A 27,195-nucleotide genomic window follows, 5' to 3' on the forward strand; every position below is an offset into this window, starting at 1 on the left:
TTTGTTTACTGAGGCCTTCAAGACCTCGCTTCCATGCACTTGTTCCTAGTCCCAACCGGGTTTGGCAGCCATTTTGAAACTACCGCATAGGATACAGTCGATGGCTGCTAGTTGATGATGGGCATGGTAGCTGTCTGTAGTGTGGGGATGAGGTTTCGTTTAGATAAATCATGAAAGACAAAAGGAGACAAGAAGGTTAACTCAAAATGTTTATTTTATTCTTATAACTCAAGGTTAAATAACATGTAGAAAATAACTTCATTCAATATCAAGATAAACAGAAAAAATTGTGAAGTGGATATTAAGCTTATTTCCTAATTCTCTTTGCAAAGAAGTCTAAAATTATTTTTGATAAAACGAAAAGCTTGAACTGAAGGTAAAAACTCAATTTCTTCATTCTGCAGGTATCATCATGTTGTTCTTACCACTCATGTTTTATGTTGCAACATAGTGATATATCAAAAATAGTATACCTTTTTGAAGGATATATATATTGCTAACTCAACAATAAGCTTAATGTAGAACCTAAAGATCTCTAATATAGTGGACATACATGAGACTGTAGAAGATGGCTGTAAGTTGAAAAGTGAATCGAAATTCGTATACAACTTAAATACGGTTTGCATCAGACATCACATCTTTTGAACTCTTATAACTGATTGCAAAAGGTATTTGTTGTAATACTTCAGACATGATTGATGTATCTTGGAGTGTTTGATACTCAATTGTGGGGAAAAGTTTCTTAAAGATCTGAGTGAATACAGTGTATGTCTGGAAAGTATCTCCTTTAAGGACACCTAGGTTTGCAATGAGTGCTTGTCCAGCAGTTTGTTCTGAGTATGTTGAATAACATCTTGGGCACATTAGCTCACTGTTTAGTTTCTTGTTTCTGCAGTTTTCATCTATACAGGATTTGTATTTCTGAATGTGTTGAATTGCGACAAGAGTTGCAGATTCATCATCATCTTCTTTCTCTTCGTCACTAGATATGAGTTGAAGGTCAGCATTATCTGATGGCTAGTAGAACAGAAACAGTAGTGTGTTAATAAGGGCCAGAAAGTAAAATATAAGGTATAATATAAATATCTTCATTTGTATTTTTCAATGGATATAGAATTTGGATGAGTGAGGACAATCTTATCTTTCAGATTTGGGCTCTCAATGGGTGTAGTACTCCCATATTATGTGAGTTGTTGAACCTCTGCATAAAACTTTAGTTTATGATGGAACCGATGACTCCAGCGTGATGAAGGAATTATTCAATATGTAGTTTTGAATTTTTAATATGATTTTAAAATATATTTTATTAGATGACTGACTCATTCTCACCGCTTTTATTTGTGAGCTCACAACACACACATACACAAAATCACTTCCTAGATTCTATGCATTTCTACTATCTTCCAATAAGAAATCCATGTGCATATTAATTATATGACTATGACTACCCCAAAATGCTTGATAATCAATTCTTACATATCCCCTAATGGCCAATTTGAATTTCTATTCCTAGGTTAGTCCACTGAAGAAAGTCAAAAACAACCAGATTGACTTAAAGAACATAACAGTAAAAGATTCCACAGCGTCTATACAAGTTTCTCTTTGGAAAGAACAAGCTGGCCTTAAAATAGAAACAGGAAACTGTGTTAAGATATCATCACTGCAAACATCAACATTTAGATCAAATCCTGTGTTGTCCTCAACAAACACAACAAGTATTCTGGTATGTTATTTCCCAATTTCAATTCTAATTTTCAGGCAATCCATATCACAACTTTTATCATATACTATACCATGCCTACACCAGGACACTAAACCATAAAACTATAGTAAACTATGAAACCTATGCTAATTAAGATAAACTAGTTTATGCATTAATTGTCATTCAATTGGAGCAAGTACTTAAAACAAACCAGGTATTTAATCAGGTTTAAAAGCCTGAACCACAAGCAGACAAGGATTCTACATCTCATAAAATATAATATGTAATACCTTTATGACTTTTCCTTCAATGGAGAGTTTCCTTTTCTTTGGAGAGCTTTTAGCTTCTTGAACTGTTATGACTGTTGGTGTTGATGGAGTGATGTCCATGTTTGTTTTTGCTTTTTCTATCACATCGGGTGGGATTGTGAATGGTGCTGTTAAGAAGACATTTGTACTTTGTGATATGATCACAGTTAACTTGTCGTCAATGGTTTTGATCATATGGTTGACAATTATTATGTAACTATCAGTCTTTATGGAATCTTGAAGTTTCTTATAGCATAATGCCTTTATTGCTCCTGTTTGATCACAAAGAATCAGTGACTCATTGGTTAATGCCAATACTTTTGCAATCAGTGGTGTTGGAGATGGCTTTTCAGTAAGCTGGAGGTCTTTGATGGTGTTTTTAGAAGGTATTTGGCTTTTCATCATTTTGTAATGCTGAAAATATAATTTTTATTAAAGTTATTAATAGTGATGTAATTTTATCAGTAGGTTAGTAAATAATTCTAAGGTTTATTTCATTGCAACTTTTTAAAAAGTCTGACATACTCTTGTTCCACTTTTTGTGAGGTTCTAATAGAATTGGGATGGAAGTCTAAAAGAGCTAATCCATCTAAAGTTTTTAGCCTGCTAAGAGCAACATATGCTTGTCCTGGTTTTGTACATTTTAATCCTAAATCTATAACTGCATGTTCCAAAGTAATTCCTTGGGATTTATGGATAGTCATAGCATAGCATGGAACAAGAGGAATTTGTGTTCTTTCAATTTCTGTGCCTTCTTTTCCATAAAATTTTACAGTATAAGGTTTTATGTCAATTGAAGTAGCATTGGTATTGCCCATAAAAATCTTGCCAATATTTGGATTATCAAATACAACTGAAATAGACTGAGGCAGCGATGTGTTTTCACTTGTAAAGTTTATAGAATCAATGTATCCTTGTGCACCATTTACAAGTCCATCAGATGTAAGAATATTTCTTATTAGCATAACCCTTGCATTAGGAGTAAGTTTAAGAGCTCTAGGTAATCCACCACATTCTGAATCATCAGAAGGTATAAGGTGATCAGGAACATTAGTGGAATTCTGAGATGTGTGCAATGCTTCAATTACAGTTAAATTTGTTTGACTTTTTTGAGATAGCTGTTTTAACTTTTCATCATTGTAGTGAGAACATTGAATGCATGTTGGATAAAGTCTTATTGCATCGGAAAATGGGCTGGTATCTAGTGATACTTTTGTTCGCTCTCTTAATGTGTTGATATCATTAAGCGTTGGATGGCCTATTCTTATACGATTGAGTAAATTTGCATATTGGTGATCAAGACTCTGGCGCATGTTTGTAGTCAAAAATACTGGCTTAAAGTGTGCTATCCAGAGGTTGTATATGCTGTATACTGCTGTGTCAAATACATATCGGGATGCAACAGGTTGTAATTGATAAAAATCTCCAAATGCAATCACACAGCAACCACCAAATATTTTATTTGATGATGGATCTATGCATTTTATTTGATTGAGTCTTTCATGGACAGTATGAAATATGTGATCTGACACCATGCTTATTTCATCTATAATGAGAAACTGAATATCGTGGTATAGTTGTTGTAATTGATCTCTTGCAGAATAACTAAGTGGTATATCATTGTTTAAGAGATGTGCTTTAGGATGTTGCACCGGAAGTTTGAATGTACTATGTAGTGTTTGACCATTAATATTGTGTGACGCACAGCCTGTTGGTGCTGTAAGAAGTACTGAGTTTTTCTTTGTTTTTCGTATCATTATTTCCTTTATGAGACGAATAAGGAAAGATTTTCCCATACCTGCCCCCCCTGTTACAAAGAGGTACAATGGATCTGGATATAGCTCTGAAGAATTTTGTGCATCATTAATTTTTTTGAAGTAATTAAATAGTATGTCAACAACTTTTTGTTGATCAGCAGTCATATTTTCAATGCATTTTTCAAATTCAGTGTCACTCATGGTGTAAATTGCAATACTGTTGAAATCAGTAGTATTTGATATGTCTTCAATTGAAATATCCAAGTTTTGAATATTTTTGTTGTCAGACATTTGCTTTTCATCAAGTAAGGTATTTGGAATACCAGATGTGTTAAGAAAATCATAAGGATTTAAAGATTTTGATGCTTCTGAATTGAAAATATCGATATTATTCTCAAATGCTGATGTATTAGGATGAAGAAGTTGCCCAAAATCTGTGTCTCCATTTTCGATAAGTCTTAACATTCGTACTGCATTTTTGAGCTCTGAGTGAAATTTGTGGTAAGGAATTGCTTTAAGGTCTAAGTTGTTTTCGTGCTTCAGAAATATACTTGCCAATGTTTCATTTTCTGGAACGATATCTTTTTCATTGCGGAATGGCAGGAATGCATAAAGTTGAGAGTAATAATATTCATCACCATGTGAATGAAGTGATAATTTTGGCATTCTTACACAAGCAAAGTTTGTGCGTTGTCTAATTCTTTTGTTGGTGTTTTGAATAGGATAACATGGTTGTCTATGGTTGTCATGCTGTTTATCTGAACACAGTGTATACTGGGAAAGAAATGTAGCAAGAGACATTTTATCCCAAAATTCTCCACAAGGACGTTGTATATAGTAGTCGGACAAACCTGTTTCAAAAATATCAGTTGAGTTGTCATTAAGTTTTTGTCTTTCACACAGTGGCTTTAGTATCTTTTGACGATATTCCGGTTTTCTGTTATTAAGAAAAACAGTTGCAACTGATGATTGTACTAATGGTAAGTTTATCATTCGAAATGCTACTTCTTGTGCTGAAATTTGTCTATGTGAAAGTACAACAGAGCCAATTTTATGAAGACGTTTTTTTTGTGTACAGTGTTCAGGTAATTGATTCAGGGCATTGCAAATAGCTTGTTTTAGAGCTTTGGGTTCTGCTGTGCAAATATATGTACAAACATAAAGTGCTACACCATACACACTTCTAATCATTTGAATATCCATATTAGCTCTCCATGATTTGAGAATATGTGGATTATAAGCATTGACCATTTGATCATTTGGTCCTCTCTTTGTTACATAAAATCGAGAAGTATTCCCAGGGTCTATATGTGACTTTATTCTTGTGTGTGATGTGCAAGGTCTTGGAAAATCGAATTGACAATGCTGGCTATTTTTCTTACATGTTGATGTATGTTGATGTATCTGAAGAGTTTTCACTAAAGAGTGGAGGTCAAGATCATTTGCTTCAGGAATTCTAGTTGAAACGTATTTGTCAATAAAGGAAGGTGCATCTCTTAAACCGGTTTGAGTATCTAGGTCTGGAGCATTGGATACCCATAGAAACATGTGGATGTGAGGACTTCCTCTCATTTGGAATTCAATTCTTATAAAAAAGTTTGTAATCTCTCCAAGAGGTTTTGATTTTCCTTTGAGGATGTGTTTCATAAAGGCATTCTTACGTCTGTTAAAGTGTTTTGCTACAAGAATGGGATTTTCTCTCATTAATTTCCATTTTTCACTTTTAGAAATGTTATCAATTTCAGTATTTGGAGACAATGTTCTGAATAATTCTGGCCATCTGAGGTCAGCAGCTGAAAGTGTTATAAACCATGTTGGAGGTCCCAATGTATTTATTTTGGCAAGTAAATTAAGAAGCTCATTTCTCCAATATGCCGGTGTACCTCTTATGCTTTTCATAAAAATGTATGAATCCTCAATTAAATCAGCATCTAATTTATATTGTAAATCACCAGCAGTTAGAGCTGAACGATTTCGTTTTGTTATATTTTTCATTCTGAGCGCTACTGATACACAGTCAGCAAGTTTTCTTGCCTCATACAATGAGTTTGCAAAGAAAATATATGAAATGTCAGCAGAAAACCTTTTGTCAGTATTAATGAGTCTTGTTTAAAAATACTGCAAATCTGTGAGCTTCGGTTTCCTTTTTGTTGTAAATCCATTTATTCCATATGGAAATAGCCAAGGAAAAGCAAGTTCTTCTATCGGAACAGATATATCACCTAATATAGTTATTGGAGGTGATTTGGAACGACTTATAGTGTAATCTGCTTTAGGCATATGGGTTTGTATATTACCACTTATCACATCGTCAACTTTTATGTTTGGCATAGGTTGTATACTTGATGTAAATCCTGATACATGACAGCTATTCAAAATATTATCAAAACTATTTGTATAAAGATCTTGAGATGTTTCATGATTTGTATTTGGCAGTAATATGCTTATGTTTTTATATAGGGGGTTGTTGCTTTTTAGTCAAAGCAGAGCTTTGTACACTTTTGATTGTGAAACAGGAGATAATGCTGAATTTGAAGGATCTGTGCTAATCATAATGATATCAGAGTGTGGTCTTGGTAACTGATTCCACTGTTCAGCTACATTCAAAGGAAAGTGAATCGCTTGTCCTTTTTCTCCAAATTGACCACCAGGCAAGGTAACTATAGTTATGAATAATTGTATCTGAGAGATTAATCGTTTTTCCATAATATTCAAGTTAGCCAATTCTTCTGGAATGTTTCCAGGGTCTAGCTGATTTGTGTAAGATAGAGCTGGAATTTCATTTTTTTTAACAGCTGATGAACATCTTCCACAAACAAAATATCCAGTGCTCATTAGTTTTGTCTCATCAGGAAACAACTGGCGTTGGCAATAATAACAGGAATTACCTGGGATTAATCCAATGAATGCATTAAAGGATTTTATATCTGCTTCAAACAATGTATTATTTATACTATCCTCATGCCCAGTCTTTTTGGTGTTATTGATTGGTAAATTTTTTTCTTGCGAGTGTGATCTTTTGATTAACTGATTAGGCTTCACATCAATATTTTCTTTAGAAATCAAAGGCTTTTTGTTTAGATTAGATGTGAAGACTTTAGACTTCAAAGTAGGAGATTGTTCAATATGACTTCTTTTAAGACTGAGTTTTATTTTCTGAACAGGCATACTACTGCATGTAGTATTGGGAACTTCATTTGCATGATGTAAAACATACTTTATACATGAAACATACTTCATACATGGAACAAAATGATTTGGGCTCCACATAACATTGGCAGTTCTATGTGCTGATGTCCACATTATGTTCACTATGGTATTGTTCATAATTGAAAATGGGAAAACTAGTCTATTCAAAACATATCTTACTGTACTTGTTTCACTTATGCCAACTGAGGTACTAGGATAAATACTTTGAATTGGCACTCTAAAAACTGAAGATAATGCTATTATATGCCAAAAGCCTACCCAGGTACATAATGTTAAGCCTTCAATGATGCAATGTAACAGTACAGTCCTACAATTTGAGGAAATATGCATATCAAGATAGCTCAAGGTGTTAGGTGCTGAATAATGTGCTAACCAAAATAAGAGCATGTTGTCACTTGTATGAAACATTAAATTTGGTTGAAGATAATATTCAAGGTTTGTTAATAGTTCAATGCTTGCTCTTAGTCTCATTTCAATGTGGTGTGATTGATCACCATAGACAATAACACTTGCTGAACGAAATAAGCAATTACCATCACCAACCACACTTTGTGGCCAGAAATCAGATGGCGCATCATTAGGATACATTGAATGTGCAATCCAATCAACATTTGCAAGTGAGTTCAAGTGTCCTACAAAACATGAAGGATCTTGTAGTGGTGGTAAATTGGTTAACTCTCTTTGTGCTTCTTGTAACAAATGTGAAATGTCAAGTAATGCACTATTCTGAAGGCGTTGAAGTGATTCCTCGAAATTGAAGTGAGACATTCCTAATATTTGTTTGGGGTTGTTAATGAGATTCTATGACCCTTTTAGCAGAAATGCCATCAAATTGAAGTCATGGTTTGATGTGCATTAGTTTCGTTAGTTTGAATAAATATTTACTTACATAATAATTCCTGCTTTGAAACTTTAAAAGAGTTCTTCTGCAACAGAAAAAAAAAACAGATTTAAGAAACGTTTTTATACCATGAGTTAGGGTGCTCGCACTAAACATTGAAGCAAATACCAAGTTTTAGTACTAAATAGTGATAAACAATAGAAAACAAAGTATTCTGTATAAAGTAGTGCTAATTAATACTAGTTATCGTTTACAGGTTTTGTGCGTGCACTCTATGTGGTGGCTATGTTTATGCAAATCAAAAAATAGGCAGTCAAAGATTTAGACTGAATCTAGCATTGCCATATAGCAAGATCATGTGGATGTGGTATACACTTAATTGAAAAAACGTAGTTGGGTTCCAGAAGGTCATATCATCAAAGCTTAGACCGAAAAGGATTTTGGGACCTCTGAAATGTGTATTATATTTGCATATAGACATGTAAAAATGCACAGTAGAGCAAAGTCGGTGGACCTAGATTAACAACATGCCAAAGCCATGATGCATCAAATGTGCACAGGAAGGGAAAACTGCAATACGCATGAAATTAGCATAATCGTTTGTCTTCCCATGCTCCCCTTCGGTCTTTCAGCGATTTCCACTTGAGCCCACCGTGCGCCGAATTTGTTGATTTTGTAACGTTCGCTAATTAGCGCGTTTGAAGTGTCAGACAGTGGGTCTCGGTCGGCCAAACGTTGCTCGATCGTCAAAAGAACCTTTGGGGTTCTTGGGAAAATGTCACAACACAATGTAAAGTTAAGTAAAGCTGGCCGTACCTATGAAAATGGTCGTCCTTTGAACACAGATCTTCGAAGAAATTGTTGTTCTTGATAGTGATGTCACAGAAATTTTTCCGGGTTTCTACCAAACTGTTGCAACCAAGTTTAGAGTCACTACAAGTACGGTTCGAAAAATATGGGAGCGCTTGTGCGCAGGACTAACTGAAAAACCGAGAGATGGTGCAGGTGGGAACCCAAGTGAACTCTCAGCCGAAGATCTAGAGCTGATTGAGGTTTTAAGACGGCAGAAATGTTCAATATAAACTTTTGTGGAGAATACTCCACCTTCACCTGATACAAACCATCGCGCGGTTCTCACGATCAAAGAAGACGTTCACTCACGCTTTGTGCAACGTTTGGCCGACCGAGACGGACTGTCTGACACTTCAGACGCGCTAATTAGCGAACGTTTCAAAATCAACAAATTCGGCGCGCGGTGCGCTCAAGTGGAAATCGCTGTAACTTTGTAGCTTTGATGTTATAACCTTTTTTTTTTGAACCCCACGTTTTTTTAACTAGGTGTAAAGATAACACTTATCAATACCTATTATTCTTGAGAGACATTCTTTGGGAGAACAGAACGAGATTATTCACATTTAGAAATCGACACTACACAAAGGCATGGTTGAACTTGCCGTTGTTAGGGGGAATGTCAAATGTTGCTAAGGGGCGGAGACAATATTTCACCAACAATTATTGCGTTCAGAAATTCTCACGGTACGCCTCGAATTCCACGCTGCAAAGTCTTACGAAAATTTCGATAGAAACATTTGTTATAAAATTCTCTTGGAAGAAACACATCGTAAATAGTTCTTTTGAAGATCTTAGTGGTTCTTGCTTTGAAACATCGACATCGTAGTTTTTTTTTGGGAAAAACAGGGCAACGTACATACATATAACGTCTCGCCGAACAAATGAGCTAAAAGAGATCCCGACAATAGATAAAAACAATGCTCGCGTATAGCACAGAGCAGAGCTAGTACAAAGTGCAAAATATTTTGGCACATGGGCATTACTGTACGCGCTATGTTGAATGTAGGATACTTTTTTGAACCTTCATTGTGCTCCTAAACGTTTTCAGCTCTTATACCGTAGCTTTAAAAGAAACGCGAACCAAAATCTTTTTAAAATTGACATCTTTTGGTCAATATTACCGAATATTACCGAATCCAAGAAATTAAATACTTTAAATCAGAAAATTAATAAATGGAAACTGATAATTTCAGACATCTACCTATAAAGTTGTAAAGTACGCACTGGTTTTTAGGGCCCAGTTTAAATAATATCTGATACCAAAAACATGTCCTCAGATGCGCACGAAGGTACGACATATCGGAAGCTTCCTTCACAAAATATATACTAGTATGCATCAACTGTTAGTTACATAGATAAACTCACCAGTTTTCTCAACTTATGCTCACAGGCAGCTGAGACTGGCAATTGCCTTAATTTACCGCACAATCACAAAAGCTTTTGGATAACTTTTCAATATAAACTTACCTATTTGACAACTTGGACCTAGATATTGACCTACAAATAAAATATGCATTGTCGTGGGGTTAATAAATAATATATTTTTTCCAAAAAACGGCGTCATGCGAAAGGGCAAAATACAGTCTAAACACCTACCTCTTAAACGATTCGCCGCAACTCTCCGAAATACTCCGCATGGTGAAATGTTTTACATTTTCTCATTCCTTATGATTGGTTATTTCGATACACGTGATCTGGAAACTGCATGCGATTGGATTAGGTCCCAAAACTCTGACAGCTAAATGACACGCACGGAGACTATTATGGGCCGGCAAACCGAATGTAGTGACTGTTTCGGCCTGAGGGCCGAAACAAAAATCTTTATAAAACTGCTTTACTTTTTGGACGTGGAAGTAGTATCTTGATTATTTGGCTGAAGTGATACGCAAGCAAGCGCGTCCCACATCTTCCTGCCAAATGTAGCTTGGCTTTCGGTCCTTGGTTGCGTGGGAAACTAACCCCCTCCCCCCACAAATACGAAACAAGGTACAACTTTTAAAAAAAACGAACCTACATCAATACAGAATTGAATAGCAAGTGAAATTCCAAAAGAAAAACAACCGAAAATTCAGCCTTTTTGGTTTATGCGTTTAAAGGTCTATGAACGGGAATGGGCTGGCATCGATAACGAAAATATTTCACACTCAAATTACAAACTGCAGATTTATTTTCTCTTTTTCATTTAAATATTTATATTATAACTTTAATAACGAGGGTTCATTATATCTTTGTTCTTCTATAGTGTTTGTTAAAAATATATGTAGAGGATGTCACACGGTGGCGCGAAGATATGAAGTTTATCTTCGAGTGGTGGAAATATTCACACGATCGAGTGAACGCAGCGAACGAGTGAAATATTTTTCACCACTCGAAGATAAACTTCATATATTCAAGCCAACGTGCAATTTTCTTTTTATTACATAGAAAAATCCACAAATGAAAATTTTTTATTACAACACGCCTCAAGTGAGCGGGAAAACATCGCAAGTGATGTCATCGTTATCCTCACTAGTGAAGAGATGGAAAATATGTTACTCAGGTCCCGGATGTAGTTTGTGCGAAAAATAGGAGTGGCTTATTTCCCAGTAAAACACTCATGTCTATATAATAAATATATACATGTAAAAAAAAGTATAAATACAAGTTAAAAAATTTAACTAAAAAACTAACTATATATAGAAGAGATTTGTTAAAAACTAGTGTGAGCTGCGTCGGTGTTTCAAATGAAACAGTAATGATAAAAAGGTAAATTATACACCGTGAAAAAGATGAAAAAATATAAAGTGAAATTTACTGACGTTTCGGACGCTAGTCCTTCGCCGGAGTAACTACATATATAGCATACAAAACATGAAAATAACAAGCCATTCATACTGAACTAAAGTGTATTGGTCGTTCCGAGGTCGAGAGAGAAAATGTCGCGTATTTCGTCCCCTACAGCCCCACAATGCACTGCAATGCGAACTCGACCCAGTATTTTCCTCAACCTCGGAATGGCCAACAGTTGTTCTAAAAATGTTTCCAAAAAAGAAACAAACCGTGACCATCAAATGCTGAGTAAATATAAACCCATGGTTTCTCATCTGCATACTCATGGGTTAATACGAGTACGTTGTGCTCATTATCACATGGTCTATTTTTAGCAGTCGAAATGAAGTTAATATCATCATTATATTACGATCCAGTTTCACCAATAGTGGATAAAATTAATATAAATAGATGTGAATGAAACTGAATTGTTATAATATTTTTGTGTTTTACCTTAGAAAGTTAATTAAATAAAACATTTTGCTACTTTCTAAATTGTTTTTCTTGTTCAAGAACTAATAAACTTATGTCAGTTATGCGGTGTCTGATTCATCTGATTCATCTTGCTGATGATGATGATGATTTATGAATTTATATAGCCCCCTTTTCTATATGAATATAATCGAAGGCGCTTTACATTGAGTTGTGAATGACAGATTGATGATGATTATGATTTATATAGCACCCTTTAATATGTGGATATAATCAAAGGCACTTTACATGGAGTTCTGAATGACAGATTGATGATGATTATGATTTATATAGCGCCCTTTAATATGTGAATATAATCAAAGGCACTTTACATGGAGTTGTGAATGACAGATTGCTTTTCGTGCAATTTACAAGCATGAGAGATGGTTAGTATGAAGTGTAGGCACTGAGGGTGGTCACTGCTAGGGTTTCTTTACGTCCTCAGTGGTTCTTTAACGTCTTGCTCTAGAAACTTTACTTTGCAATCGAAACATATCTCAGAAAACAAAGGTTTCATCTAACAATGTTACATCATATCACCGACAATACTTTTGTGCAAGGTTGCGCTTTCCTAATTTTACTAAAGCATTACCTAGAGTACGATATGATGGTTTTTTACTGGATTCCTTCCAAAACAAAAACATCTGGAAGGCCTTTTCTCTTATTTCTGAATAATGTATGTCGTCTCTTAAGATTTCTTCTATTTTACTGTTGCATACTTTAAGTTTTCTACCAAGACGTTGCCAAATTTTGATAATATTTCCGGCAAGTTCATCTAGCTCCTCTTCAGATGGTTCATGTGAAATGTTTCTTTTCATTTTCTGTCTCTTTTTAGGTATGCCACCTGTAAAGCGATGTACAGATAAGATATCTGTTAAAAATGTCCCGTGTCCATGACCAATTTTTGTGAAGTGAAATGATTTAACAATTTATGTTTTGTATAGCATCTTTTCTATGCATATATTCAAAGGCGTTTACAATCATGAGAGATATTTAGTATAAGGTGTCGGTACTAAGGGTTGTGATTGTCCGGGTTTCTTTACGTCCTCAGTGGTTCTTTGAAGATGTATGTGGTATGCCCGGGGGGAGGGGGGGGGGTGACTCCCTTATGAAAGGGGGCGAGGGTCGTCGTCGTCCCTCTTAGGGTTTGAAATCAGGGTTTTGGTCCCGCTAAGGGTGATAACGACGGGAATGCGCACCAACTGAATTTTGTGGTCCCTTTTAGGGTACAAGATCTAAAAAAAGGCAAACGATTTGTATATGACGACGTCGTAATACATTCGTTAGAACAGACGGCGTTTGATGCAAATAAAATCGAGAAACCAAACAAAAAAATGTGTTATTGATTGGTCCATCTTAGGGGTGAAATTTCATCACTTCCACGCCCATCATACCAAAATACAGGTCCCTTTTAGGGGTCATTTTCGGAATTTCCGACGAGGAGCCCCGCCCCCTTTTATAAGGGAGTCAGTCAGTTGACCACATCGATGGGTCAGATGGGTGGTTTGGTAGATGGGTGGGTTGGTTGGTGGGTGGTTCGGTCGGTCCGTCCGTCGGTCAGTTTCTAAAGACAGCTAGTTAAGCTTAGATATCATATCTATCACGCTATCTAATAAGAAATACTTTGATAGATTTTCAAACCTGTTGCTCCATTGCCGTGACTATTCCTTTCCAATTGTTGAGTTTCAACCTGTACATGGGACTACAAAGGTACACAACAACCTCAAAAACATGCAAACACTAGGAGAAAAGGAAGGGTTGGTGGTCAATAGGGGGTTAATCTCGTACAGCTCGTTGATACACAAAGATGGAATAAAATTACTGTAATGCCTTTCAATTTCTTATTAAAAAACCAAAACTTAAAATTTCATTTTGATATTTTAAAACTTGCATCCATTTAATAAGTTCTCGAACGGATTCAATTTGAAAATCCAATCAATTAGCACTTATAATTTACTTACCCTCTTGTTGTTTGGTTTGGGAAACCAGTGTGAATATGTCTCCTCTCTTATCAAGGTGTTTGTGTTCGTTTCATCCTCACGACATTCTGCTTCACCAAGCTTCAACTCTTTCTCACTGACAAAGTGCTGACATGAATCTCTTTTACATCCCTTGGTCTCGTGAGAGCTGCATTCCAACTTTGTACAGACTGAACAACGAATGCCATACTCCAATTCCATGTTTTCCACTCGAGGACACGTGTTTTCCATGGCGGCAAAGATTTTATCAAGCAATTTTCGCACGGACTGACAGAACTTAGTTACTGATGCGCCATCAATGTTATTCTTGTTGTAGACGGTCACGCATATGGTTCGAACCCCTGAGGTAATACATATGTCAAGCTTTCCTTCTTGTCCAACGTTGTACATCCTAACAAATGAAATATGATAAGAGGTTACAAGCAAAGAAGCAAAGCAGGAAGCATGATAAGATATGATATTATTATCTTTTAGTCGTTGCATCACCAGTGGGGCAACGAGCAAAGTTCCAGTCTATGCGAAAATGGAGAAAAATATTGTAGAACATTTTCCTGACAAGGAAGGAGCATGTTATCCGAGTCTCCAGACTGAGAGCCAGGGAATGAACCCATAACAGACTTTGCCTGGTACCCAGGCCAACCGGCAAAAAAGAATAAACGAAGCACTAGCGAATAAGTACAAAAGCAAGAAAATAATCATGTATTTCTACAAATACCAAATCAGTGCAAATAATTGTATCAATCGTACCTGCAAAAGTTCGGACGAAGCTTTGGTAGACTTACTTTTGGCCATTCCTTCTTGCCATGTTCAGCAAGGGCTACAAACAACCTTGGAAAGATGCCCATCGGCAGATGAACACTCTTGAAACGAATGACCATTGTTGAAGATTTCTGGTCATCTAGCAGCTTTTCGATGTCCTCAGTTCTCTTGCTGTTACACAACATGCAAGGAACAAGGTACACTTCTTCTACATTCAGCCTCCAGGGACAAATCAGTGAGAACTTCTCCATGATCAGAAGCAAAGAGTCAACTGTGTTTTGGCCATCACTTGCTATGTCACTCCACACATGCTCTACTAGAGATCGTCGTAAAATACCCTCGTCTTCTAGTTCTCTCCAATAAGCATCATACTCCTTCCATTCTTCAAATGGCTTGACTGTGATGACCTTAACAAACATATCGACCAACCACTGTGTATCGATGAATACTGTTTCTGTTTCTTCAAAGTAAATGATTGTCTTTAAGTCATGCAGGTAGTTTAGCAGTGTCGTAAACTCGATGGATTCTGTGGCTGTGTTGACGATGCATTTGGTAGCGATCCTCATAGCTTCTTCCAAATCAACATACTTCTTCTGCTGTTTCTCTACAAGTTTTGACAGCTCCTCCTCAAATCGCAGCCAGCTGACTGGAATATCTTCATTTACTTGGGGAAGCAATTTAGATAGTTCTTCAACATTCGTCTTCAATCTTTTGGTAGATTCATCCTGTACTTCTTTGTTTCCTGATAATGTGTTATCAACGGTGTAGACATTTGGTACAACGTGCTTACCAAAGGAGTTTTCGGGACGCGTCAAAATCTTACACAATTCTCGAGAAACTTTCTTCGGGTCTTGATTACGAACATCTGCATGAGTGCAAACTACAAATACTGGTGGCAATGCCACTTGGGTTCTGTAGTAAACAGAGTCAACTTCCTTTTTCAAGGTTGTATACGATGAAATACAAGATAGCCAAAACTCTTGAGCGTCCAAATATGTCATATGAAAGGGATTTTCGAGTTCTCTTTCTATTCCATGTTTTACCTTTGGCTGCGCATCAGAACGAAGGTTATTTTCTAAGCTATGAACCAATATATAGATTGACTTTGAAGACATAAATAACGGGAGAATGACTTCATAGACTTGTTGTCCAGCAAAATCAAGCGTTTTAAAGGAAATTTCGTTTTCGTTCGCTCTCTGGTCGTTCTTAGTGTCCCTGAGGCGTTTGTCTAATAAATTTACCATTTCTTTTGGAACTTTCGAACCATCAGTTAAAATTGATAGTTGTAAGCTGGTATTTTCCATTACTGAGTCTTCAAATTCTTGTTCTTCATCTTCTGCGTCTTTTTGACTTGGGTGCTCACGTGCGGCAACATCTTTGTCTTTTCTTGTCTGATTATTTTTGAATTTTTCAGCCATACATTCATCGCTTCGAATCATTGAAGGATCATCTTTGCCATCAACTTCCTCAAACCGAGAATTCTGAGATACGACTCCAGTAGTGCTGTCTTCATTAGGATTGAAGTCCTCTCCTTAAAAAGATCGGAAATATTAGCAAGGCTCAGCCTTAACCTGCATTTACACGGTACCGGACGAATTTTTAAAAGGGGTCAAAAGGTTGTACGTTTAGGGGTTTCGTTCACACGGGACTGAGCAGTATCCGAACGAAAATATCGTACGCTTCGCCTAGCAGTGAAAATTTGGATCCGGTTCTGTGTAAACAGAACACATTTCTTATTCAACAAGATGCTCTTGGGGCGTGCACTGGGTTGCCTAACGTGCTGGTGTGCTGGAGCTTATTTAACACCTAGTTTTTATATTATGTACCGCTATTTGAGTCTCCAAATTCTTGTTCTTCATCTTCTGGGTCTTTGTCTTCTCTTGTCTGATTTTTTATGAGATTCTCAACCGTACATTCAGCGATGCGGTTCATTACAAAATTATCTTTGCCATCAACTTCCTCAAACCGAGAATTCTGAAGTACAACTCCAGTAGTGCTGTCTTCATTAGGATCGAAGTCCTCTCCTTAAAAAAATCGGAAATATTAGCAAGGCTCAGCCTTAACCTGCATTAACACGGTACCGGACGAATTTTTAAAAGGGGTCAAAAGGTTGTACGTTTAGGGGTTTCGTTCACACGGGACTGAGCTTTTCGAACGAAAATATCGTACGCTTCGCCTAGCAGTGAAAATTTGGATCCGGTTCCGTGTGAACAGAACACATTTTTTATTTAACAAGGTATGCTGGTATGCTGGAGCTTAATTAACATCTAGTTTTTGTTATGTACCGCTATTTGAGGGAGGAGGTACTTTGGAGCACTTTAGATGTGTTTTTCTGCCCGACCATTATAGTTTGAGCTCGTCTGAATTAAATAAAAACTTAAAAATAACCTTTTATCCTTCTCATGTACACTTACAGTGCCGGGGCAACTGTGAGAGCCAATAGTCGTTTACTCGTAACATCAGGGTCAAATTACAATTTTAGGTGCAGTCCAGGTTTGTGATTGCCTCTTGATTCTCTTGCCTAACCGTCGAATTGGCCCCGGTTACAGTAAGTGCACTGTAAAGTGTTTTTTAACATCCAAACCAGTGAAGTGAAGTGGAATGAGACTGGATTAACAGAGTTGCGTTACTGATGTGACTAGTTTTAATATATTTTCCATTTTGAATTACACGAATTACAAGAATCTTGACGTACAAGACTCGATGTGTCTGACAAAATAAATGAGTTTATTTCTGGAACTATAATGGACAAATAACAATAAGCGGCACAAATTCGTTTAGAAATGTGTTTACTTCTCTTTTCACTGCTACGCCCTGATAAAGACAACAATCTTACATATTTTTTGGTTTGCTGGAAGGCAGTACCGAGAAAATAAACGTGGTGTAGTTTGTTTTTCAAAAAACCGCTAAAAATTCTTTTGGCCTAGCGGCGACATAAGAATGCAAATTTTCATTTGAATCAAACAGGTCCAAAAACAGCTATAGCATGCAGAATAGGAAAAAGATATGAAAACTATATGTTTATAAATTGATAGAAGAGATGTTTGAGACTTGATTGGGGATAAAATAACGGTTTTAGCTATTTATTGAAAGCGGTGGTGAAATTGAGTGGTATTCACACATAGATCTGACCCTTGCTACGCTAAAAATTAATAATCAAGTGCCCCACGTATTGTCTCAATGAAACTCACGTCATGAACTATTTAGATGTTCTTCTAGAACATATCCAAAAATCAGTTTGGGTTATTGTATTTAGGGTTCTTACGGAGGCCGTGAACATTGGGTATTTTCGACATATACCGTGACTGAAATCGACAAGTGTTTCTTGTTTTCCGGTCGCTATTTTCTAATTGGTTTCTATTTTCATCCGGAATTTAAACCCGAAAATGCATTTCCTTTTAAAAAATACCTCTTATTAGCAATTTACATTATTCTATTAGCAATTTTACATTCTGCATTTTCATTGGAGATCTGCACGGGCTCAATGCTAACAAGTTTTGAGTTTTATCATGCAGGCCTGGTTACAAAAAAATCAGCTAGCAGCCTTAAGCCTTATTCACACTAGCGTCGTAAGTGGGTAATCGTAATCGTTATCGTAGTCGCAATCGAAGGTTACGCTCTAGTGTAAATAAATACGACGCAAGCAGAATCGTAAGCCTCGCTTCCTTGTTTTTTCCCCGCCATCTTCGAAATATTCATCATCATGATGATCGTAACAAGCGTAGTGATTGGCCAATCCTTACGATTACGATTACACCTTCTTGGTTCACACTCGATCGTAAAGTGACTGTAATTGTAATCGCAATCGTAAGGAAATAAAACCTTCTGATCTTAGCTTACGATTACGACGCTGTTACGATGCACCTTACGACGGCGCTCAAGATTACGATCTTTGGCTTAGTGCAGTTTTCGTATGACTGTGAAAAATTCACGGTACGAACACGGTAGTGACACAGCAAGGGATACACCAGACAAATCACATTGCACGAGAATTTACTCTCCATCCAATCAAATGCCCGGAACACGGCATATACACGGCGCGGACACGGTCACGCCAAGATCACGGCACTTTTAGACCAATCATATTGCGGGTGAAAAAAATCAGGCAATTAAAATTCTAGAAAGTATCACGGTCAAGGCACGTCACGCTTACGGCACTGAGCTTTACACAGTCATATGAAAACTGCACTAGACTGAGTTTTAACGCTCCTTACGGTTGCGATCATGATTACGATTACATTTACGACGCTAGTGTGAATAAAACTTTAGAGATAAAACATAAATATTTTTTAAATATCACTTTGCATTGATTGACAAAGGTGGCAATCTGCAACTTGAGCATCAGAATTGGCTTTATTCCTCATAACCATTGTTCCTTCATTTTTATTTCAAAGCCCCACGTACACTTTTTTAAATATGCATGATTTCTAAGATATCCCCTCTGAAAAAATCATTGGTAATCTGCCATTACCTTTTAAAGATTTCAACAGGCTTGTCTTTCCTGCACGGGGTGGTCCTACTATTGTTACCAGCACACGCCTATTTTTTGTTTTGCCTCTTATAAGGGCTTCTTTGTAAGCTTCCAAGGCCTCAGGACTACTGGCAAGAATTTCAGGAGGGGCTATCGTTTCTGTTTCTGCTTCCGCCTCTGCTTCGGTTTCTGCTTCATCATGAAATGAATCAATATCAGAATGTAATTTTAAAAGGTAAGCCATTCACATATGAAAGGTCGCCTATATTTGACAACATGCCCACACCTTTAGATAATTTATGCACAACTCCTTGATCAAAGGAGTTACGCATGTTAAATGAACTCCTGGGCCCGGTTGCATAAAGCTCTCCTCAGATAAGAGCATCCGTAAGTATTGTTACAAAACAATAGACCATTGTACTAAGACAATACATACGAGTTTTTTTAAGCTTCAAAAACTCATGAATAATTTATAAGCCTTTGGTCCAATTGGAGCCACCATACACGTCACGTGCATGGACCTTTATACCCAATAAAGTTCCTCTTCATTAGTATTCTTTATATAAAGAATACTAATAAGGAAGATCTTTATATCCGATAAAGAACTCTACACTAGTAATCTTTATATAAAGAATACTAATAAGGACGACTTTATCAGAGATTTCCAAATTTAGATGAAGACTTAGAGCCTCATCAAGGTCTGTCTCACATGCGATCACCGACGACCCACGAAATCTAAACGACTAGCAATCCTGTCTTGATACTAGCATGCTGTCTTTAAAATGTGGGATGCTTTATTGGGAATGACTGCACATGATAGTGACCTACAAACCTCAACTGCGCATGACAGGTACATACGAAAATTGCTATCGATGTATATAAAAGTCCATGTTCGTGATGTGTATGGTGGCTCCAGTTGAACCAAAATCTTATAAATTGTTCATGAGTTTTTGAAGCAGTTCAAAAGACTCGTAAATCGTGTTTATCAGGTCTAAAACCACTCGGCTACGCCTCGTGCTTTTACACCTGATAAAACACTCTTGCTCGTTTTTTAAACACTACTTTTTCATCTTAAGAGAGCTTTATGCAACTGGGCCCAGAAATGGAAAGAGCACTTCAATATTGGTATTTTACAGCTCATATCGAATGTCGAAAAAATAAACAAGTAAAGAAAGAACTCAAGACAGGAATCGTTTACAAAATTAAATGCAATGATTGTATGATATATATATTTACTTTGACCAGACTGCAAGCGCCCTCAAGACGAGAACAAGATGAGAAAGCAGTATTCACTTTGGACCGAAATTCCGTTCTGGCTCAACACTGTGTGAAAACCAACCACAGTGGGTTTCAGGAATGTGGACATCGTCGATTACGAGCCACATTGGAACAAAATACTTCTTATAGAAGCGTCGCATTCTATACGTGATATACATTAGAAAGTAAGCCGTGCCTTTGCATCGAAGAGAGACGAACGGTGAGCTTGCAATGGTAGAGACACGCGAATAATTGTACAAGGTCTTAAAAAAATTCAATGTACTAACCTTGATATTTAAGGTTACTTTTTACTCTGGTAGAAAATCCATCGTCTTTGTACTCGTACAGACAGGATAAAGTTAGCAGTTTATTCCTCTCATCGTATTCATTCCCTGGATTGATATTTTCTATCAACTTTTCCATCATTTTTTCATCTTTTTCTCTTGAAAAAATTCCCGCCATGAACATGAATGTCACATCGCTCGTTTTCTTTTTCTCTGGGATTTGTTTTTTCTCTACAAACAAAAAAGCACAAAGAAATGCTTGAATCGTTAAGTGGGTGAACGTAAATTCAAGTAGTGGTTTCTCGAATGGAAATTTCCTAACGCCAGGACAACAGTCAAGTAATCCACTCGCTTTCAGGTTTGTTATTTCTTCATCGTTAAGTTTGAATTTTTTCATATCCTTTTCGTTGAAAATATATTTATCTTCCATCATTAAATTCACCGCTAGTTCAGCTAGTTTATGTAATGTTTCTTGTACTTTAGTTTCTTCCATTTCTTCATATTTAGAAGAGGAATGTTTCTTAATAAATAATATGATTACTTCATAATAAAGTTCTGTTCTTGTGACGGGTAGTTTTTCAGTGGTTTTTGATTCAGTCATGTACCATTTAATATAGAGGCACATTAGAAAACACATCACAGGAATGTGACCAAAACTTAAAAGAATTTCATTCGTTTTGATGTGATTAAGTACTTTGTTCTTCATGCTTTCGTTGGCTTTAAAATATTTTTTGATGTATTCTAGCACTTGAAGTGAAGAAAATCCTTGAATGTCACATCTCACATCAAAGGCAATTTCTTTTAATTCCTCGGCTTCTTCAGGCCTCGAGGATATCAGGACCACTGCACCGTTTAACATCTTTCTTTTCATGATTTTGGCAAACAGAGCAGGAACAGGTATTTTTTCATGAGGGTCGTTTGAATATTTCTCCTCAAAGTCCCCGGTGATTTTCTTTCGTTGTTTATACTCATCATATCCATCGAGGATGATGAGCAGCTTCTCAGGATTGTCAATCATGTATTGCAGTAATGACTCGTCTATCACCGAGTGCTCGTTCAGTAGGAAGGACTGACTTAAGATATCACGTAAGCCAAGCCTTTTTTTTTCTGGAAGAACAAGTTGACGGAATGTCAACAGGAACACAAACTGAAAATCAGGTTTTTTGGCATTTTCTTGACCTTCCTCAAACAAACGGTTATGCGACCAATCCCGTGCCAGCTTCCGACAAAAAAGGGATTTCCCAATTCCTGCTTTGCCCGTCAACAAGATAGATTTAGGAGTGGTCGTGCAAGAAGCTGCAGATTTCTGATCATCATTTTCCGGGCAAAGAAACATTTCTGAACAGTTCGTGAGTTTTTTACTACTTGCTTGAACTTCATCCAATTGCCTCCTGCCAAATCTCCTTTCTTCAGGTTCCTTGAAGTGTTTTGGACCGCGTTGGATAGTCGCACTCGTAAAGATGTCATCGGTTCTAATTTTCTTGTCTTCTTCCTCTGACAACAGAAAATCGGTTTGTTGTTTGATTGATGACTTCAGTTTCTCTGTATATTCTGAAAATCAAAACACAACAATTTAACACCAAAAAGACAGGAAGAAAAGGCAAGAGTAAAACAGGTTTTTTTCCACTAGTTTATTTAACTATGGGTATTTTTCAAAATTTATTATCCATCTATTGATCTATATCTTCATTTATCTATTTATCATTTATCTATTAATCAATTGATGCAATCACTTTATTCATGTTTTATGCATTCATTCTGTATTAATTTATTAAGAGAGAATTCTTTTCGTATTCAAGCAGTGAGCGGCAAAAGCTATTTTCTTGAAGAAATTAGGCTGTTGTACAAGGCTAACATCTTGTTATTCAGAGAGTTTAACTTGTTTGGGAGTGGAGATGACCGATGAAAGTGGAATCAAAGTGTTAATCCAAAGCAAAACTTTTATTAGAAAATGAGGTTTAGGCCTTCATTTGCTTATTTCCCATATATTTTCTATAACAAAAAAGCCTGACAAAGCAACATTCTAACACAAATGCAACAAACCATCTTTGTACAATTGAAAATACCGCTTCAAACAGGCATTTTAATGACAACAATAACAACAACAACAATAATAATGATAATGTTAATAATAATAATAATAATATATAAAGTTAGACAAGTAACTGTAGTTTTTGACTTCTTAGGCGCTCACTACGAAATTCTAAGTAGAGAACTGAACGTGTTATTTGGACAGCAAGTAGCTAGCCTATAACCATAGAACGCTCTCAGAAATGAATTATTTCACAGAATTGTGAAATTGTTAAACCTTTTATGTGTTCGTAGTTCTAATTAAGAGAGACTAATTTTAGTTTTGAAGAACTGAAAGTTGATCTTAGCTTCATGTACTATACCGTTTACTCAATTGATAACTTTATTTTATCTTCAATTTTTTTCCTGTTTTATATCATACCCATTTTATAGTTTATTGAAAATTTATTTTATTTTATTTTTTATTCATTACTTTTATAATAATGTCCACATTGCCTAGGCTAAGCCCGCAAAGATGTCGATACATTTTAGTGAGATTTTATCAATAAAGTTCCCCATAACAATAATAATAAGCACAAATTCAACATACGTTTTCAAATGCGCTACTAAATCCTACAGTATATAAAAACCTATAGCCTATAAAATTAAACATCTAAAACTGCTAAAAAGAAAATTATGAAAACAATAATAAATAATATTAATATTCAAATAGAAAATCCTATTTAAACTACTTAATGTTAAAACCTACTCTTCGCTGATTAAGAAAATAATAATAATAAATAGTATTGTTAGCCATTGGTACACATATATTTCTGGAATTCAAGCAAAAGTTATTTATCATAGTACAAGGTCTTGAGTGTTAATCCAAAACAAAAATTGGGATCAAAACTCATACCAAAGTCTAGTTTTTGGCGCTTTTTGCCATTATTGCTCATTATTGAAAAACGTTTTCTCTTAATGTATTAATTTATTTATGCAATCATCCATTCATGCATTCATTCATTCATGCATTCATTCATGCATTCATTCATTCATTTATCCATGCATTCATTTATTCATTCATTCATCCATGCATTCATTTATTCATTCATTCATTCATTCATGCATTCATTCATTCATTCATGCATTCATTCATTCATGCATTCATTCATGAATTTATTGATTTATGCATATATTTATCCATTATTAATATTATCAAATATCCATTTATTAATGTATGTAATATAATCATTCATAAATTCATTTCTAGGGGGAATTTCGATTATTTGAGTATTAATATATTTCTAGATTCAAAGAGTGAATGATGAAGCAACGAAAAAATGGCAATTGAATTTGTGAAAAAATGTATTCAGTCCACAAAGATGTAGAAATTAAGAAAATGACAATTTTGAGAACTTATCTTTTTAATCCATGATGAAGGTTTTTTCTAAAATCTTGACCCATACATTAATGTGCCTATGCCAACTTTGGTAAGGTTTGAGTAAAACGAAAAGACATTTAAAAAAAAGATCCTAGCCATAATTGGCCTTCACCCCTAGGCCTTTTCAGCTGGTATTTTAAAATACCTTGAAACATGGCTCACTTTAAAAAAAAGTTTGACATTTACTAAGCAACCTTTTACTCTCTTTGAGTTGGGGAGATGGATGGGATAATTGAATGGAAAACAGTTTTACATTTACTAAGCAACCTTTTACTCTCTTTGAGTTGGGGAGATGGATGGGATAATTGAATGGAAAACAGTTTTACATTTACTAAGCAACCTTTTACTCTCTTTGAGTTGGGGAGATGGATGTGATAATTGAAAGGAAAGTGTAAGATTAAGAATTTCCGCAGACTAGAGGCCCCGCAGGCGCCATAAATATTTAACATCAAGAATCAGTCGAGCGTGCATCATTAACTTGTAAGTAGTTTCCTTTCTTTTTCTTTTTCCTTTTTATTTGCCCCTTTTGTGAAGCTTATTAATTATAAGTTGTTTGTTGTAGCGAATCGTATAATCATTAATTCATTCGAAGTTAATGTCATTGATCATTGACTTTGGTTATCGAAATCGCCGAAATCACCTAAACTAGAAGATGTACGACCAGGATGGAAGAGATTTGGATGAATTTGGTGAAGATTTAAGAGAGAGATTTGAGAGATTAAAATCAGTCCACGAGCAAGTACATGAGGAATCGCACGTGCGACACAGGGAGCCCAACCAGAAATTCCAAAAAATCAAGGGAGCAGTGTCAGCAAAACCAAGCGTAGAGAATGGTGGAAAAAAGGTGACATGGCCATCATTAACGCAAGATGTAGTTGGTTTTGGTGCTGAACAACGAGAGCCCGATGTTAGAAGATCTTCGAGAGTTAGAGAACCAAAGAAATTTGGCGAAGAAGAAGTCAGAGCCGAACGAGCGATTCGGTATAGACGTAGTAGATCAGGATATCTTGGAGAGTTGAGGAAGAAGTGGAACAGAGTACAAGAATTGATGAAGAGCCCTGAAGTCGACGTGGTAACACTAGAAGATAGTGTCCAAAAGTACAATGAAGCGTTCAGGAAGTTTGTCGATGCCCACGAGATATGTATGGAGATTGAAGATGACGAAGAGAGGAGAACACTGTTAATGGATAGTTATGAAAACCAAAGAGACATGAAGTGGCAGATAGAAAACTTGTTGAATGAGTGGAGAGCCAACAAGCAAAGACCAAAGTCCCCATCCGAATCTGGATTCAGTCGTGCTTCTTGTTCGTCTAGTATAAAAGACAAAACGAAATTTATGGAAGAAGCGAGACTTAGAGTAGATGCGCTGAAGCAGAAACAAGATTTAGATCGCCAAATGGAGCAGGTAGAGAAGCAAAAGGCAGAACTTAGCAGAAAAATCGAGCTGATAGACGCGGAAACCCAGGCGAAGCAGGCTGCTCTAGAATTGATGTTAGAACAATACGTTACGGAAGAAAACGTTGAACATTCCCGTTGGGAAAACGAAAACCACATTGAGATTACGCCCCAGTTCAGCCGCCCACGGCCTCAATCCCAATTGAAAAGAGATGACCAGTATTCCAAGAAAACTTTCGTACCTGTAGTGACTAGTGAATTCGCGATGAAAGGTACGTACATGCAGGTTCCTGATCCACTTCCATCGTGTCACCACACCATTCCCAGTGTTTATACTAATTGTTGTTATACGAGCCCGAAAATGGCGTCGACACCCGTTACCCTTACAGAGAAACTCACTAGCTCGCCGCAAGTGAGCCAAGGGATGGCGCTGAGAGCATCGACGTCGCCATATGTTCCAGCCGTTCAGAATCCAACGCCGACAGAGTTTCGTCCCTCGTATACCCCTCCATCGTTACCCAGAGAAAGTTCCATGGTAGACGCTTGGACGACGATAGCGCAAGCGATCAAACAAGGTCCGTCCCTACCGAAAGTGGAATTAATGAAGTTTAGTGGAGATCCCCTGGAGTACGCAGAGTTCGTTACGAATTTCAAGGATAACATCGAAAGTCAAGTGTCGGACGAGTCGCAGAGACTTACCTGTTTACTAGCACAATGCGTAGGAAAGGCGAAGGAAGCAATTAGAAGCTGTGTGAACCTCCCGGTTTGCGAAAGATACGTTGAAGCGTGGCGAACTCTACATCAGAACTTTGGACAGCCGCACATGGTAGCTGAATCTCACAGGAGACTGAAAGAGATTCTGATCAGAAGAGCTGACGCTAGCAGCCTGATGGAGTTCGCGAGGAAGCTGGAAGACGCAAGGAGAGTGCTTACTAACATGGGTTTCAGTTATTCAAGTCGCTTGGACAACGAAGAGACCATAGTCATGCTGATGAGAAAACTGCCAGACGAAGGCTTAAAGAGGAAATGGGCCGACAAGGCTGGAGATCTTATCAAGATAAAGGGCAGAGCTGAGTATGCAGACTTCGTCCAGTTCGTTAAGAATACAGCGGACAGAATTAACAACAGATACGGACAGGAACTAAGGGTGACTTCCTCGACGACGGAAAAGGAAAGAAGAGATCCAAAGAAAGAAAGATCTGACCAAATATATAAAGTCACGACCTTAGCAGCCGTTCAAAGTGATCAGAGCCAATGCCTATCTGCGATCGCTCACAAATGCCCACAATGTTCAGGACCTCACGGAGTTTGGAGATGCTGGAAATTTAAAAGCTCTTCTCTAAAAGATCGTCTTAAGACGGTGAAGCAACACGGTCTTTGCAGAGCCTGCCTTGAAGAAGGACACTGCGCCAAGTCGTGTACAAAGGGATTCAAGTGTAGAATCTCAGGGTGCGGTAAGGAGCATCACTACTTGATTCACATCGAAGACAGCGAAGGAGATCGCGTGAAAGACAACAGCAATTCAACTCGGAAGAGCGTCGAGAAAAATGTACAAGTAAGAGAGGCGACATCAGGGAGTCAGGAAAAAACAAACTCAGTAAAGACAACAACTAGTCAGTCAACGCCTTCGACCGTCTACCCAAATGCTAT

General features: G+C 36.8%; 2 protein-coding genes and 1 long non-coding RNA gene across 7 annotated transcripts in view; 1 reads left to right on the forward strand and 2 right to left on the reverse strand.

Annotated features, from left to right (window-relative positions):
- LOC148912946 (uncharacterized) lies at positions 1–11,227 on the forward strand. Of its 3 annotated transcripts, none has more exons than XR_016119179.1 (5): positions 1–195; positions 987–1,071; positions 1,514–1,723; positions 6,228–6,423; positions 11,095–11,153. It is a non-coding gene; the product is annotated as an uncharacterized LOC148912946 (long non-coding RNA). The 3 variants fall into 3 exon arrangements; XR_016119178.1 differs by lacking the exon at positions 11,095–11,153 and adding an exon at positions 6,563–7,404; XR_016119177.1 differs by lacking the exon at positions 6,228–6,423 and having other exon boundaries at positions 6–195; positions 11,095–11,227.
- On the reverse strand, positions 2,505–5,762 carry LOC116291363 (uncharacterized). The gene has a single exon (XM_031698533.2). The coding sequence runs from the start codon at positions 5,760–5,762 to the stop codon at positions 2,505–2,507; it is 3,258 nt and encodes a 1,085-aa protein (XP_031554393.2).
- LOC116286626 (uncharacterized) overlaps positions 10,820–27,195 on the reverse strand; it is a 23,931-nt gene continuing 7,555 nt past the window's right edge. For 2 of the 3 annotated variants that reach the window (XM_031693174.2, XM_031693173.2), the window contains 7 exons: positions 20,703–22,250; positions 19,159–19,350; positions 16,514–16,711; positions 14,676–16,218; positions 13,911–14,319; positions 13,591–13,651; positions 10,820–12,793 (listed from right to left, as the gene is read on the reverse strand). In XM_031693174.2, the coding sequence (XP_031549034.2) occupies positions 12,486–12,793; positions 13,591–13,651; positions 13,911–14,319; positions 14,676–16,218; positions 16,514–16,711; positions 19,159–19,350; positions 20,703–22,250 (4,259 nt within the window). In that variant the 3' untranslated portion in view covers positions 10,820–12,485. The remainder of the gene's footprint in view (positions 12,794–13,590; positions 13,652–13,910; positions 14,320–14,675; positions 16,219–16,513; positions 16,712–19,158; positions 19,351–20,702; positions 22,251–27,195) is intronic. The other variant, XM_031693175.2, reaches the window with a different exon arrangement.

Source organism: Actinia tenebrosa, unplaced genomic scaffold, assembly GCF_029948245.1.
Source record: "Actinia tenebrosa isolate PJP-AT-01 unplaced genomic scaffold, QUT_ActTen_1.0 PGA_scaffold10__47_contigs__length_13832649, whole genome shotgun sequence".
Taxonomy (NCBI): Eukaryota; Metazoa; Cnidaria; class Anthozoa; order Actiniaria; family Actiniidae; genus Actinia; species Actinia tenebrosa.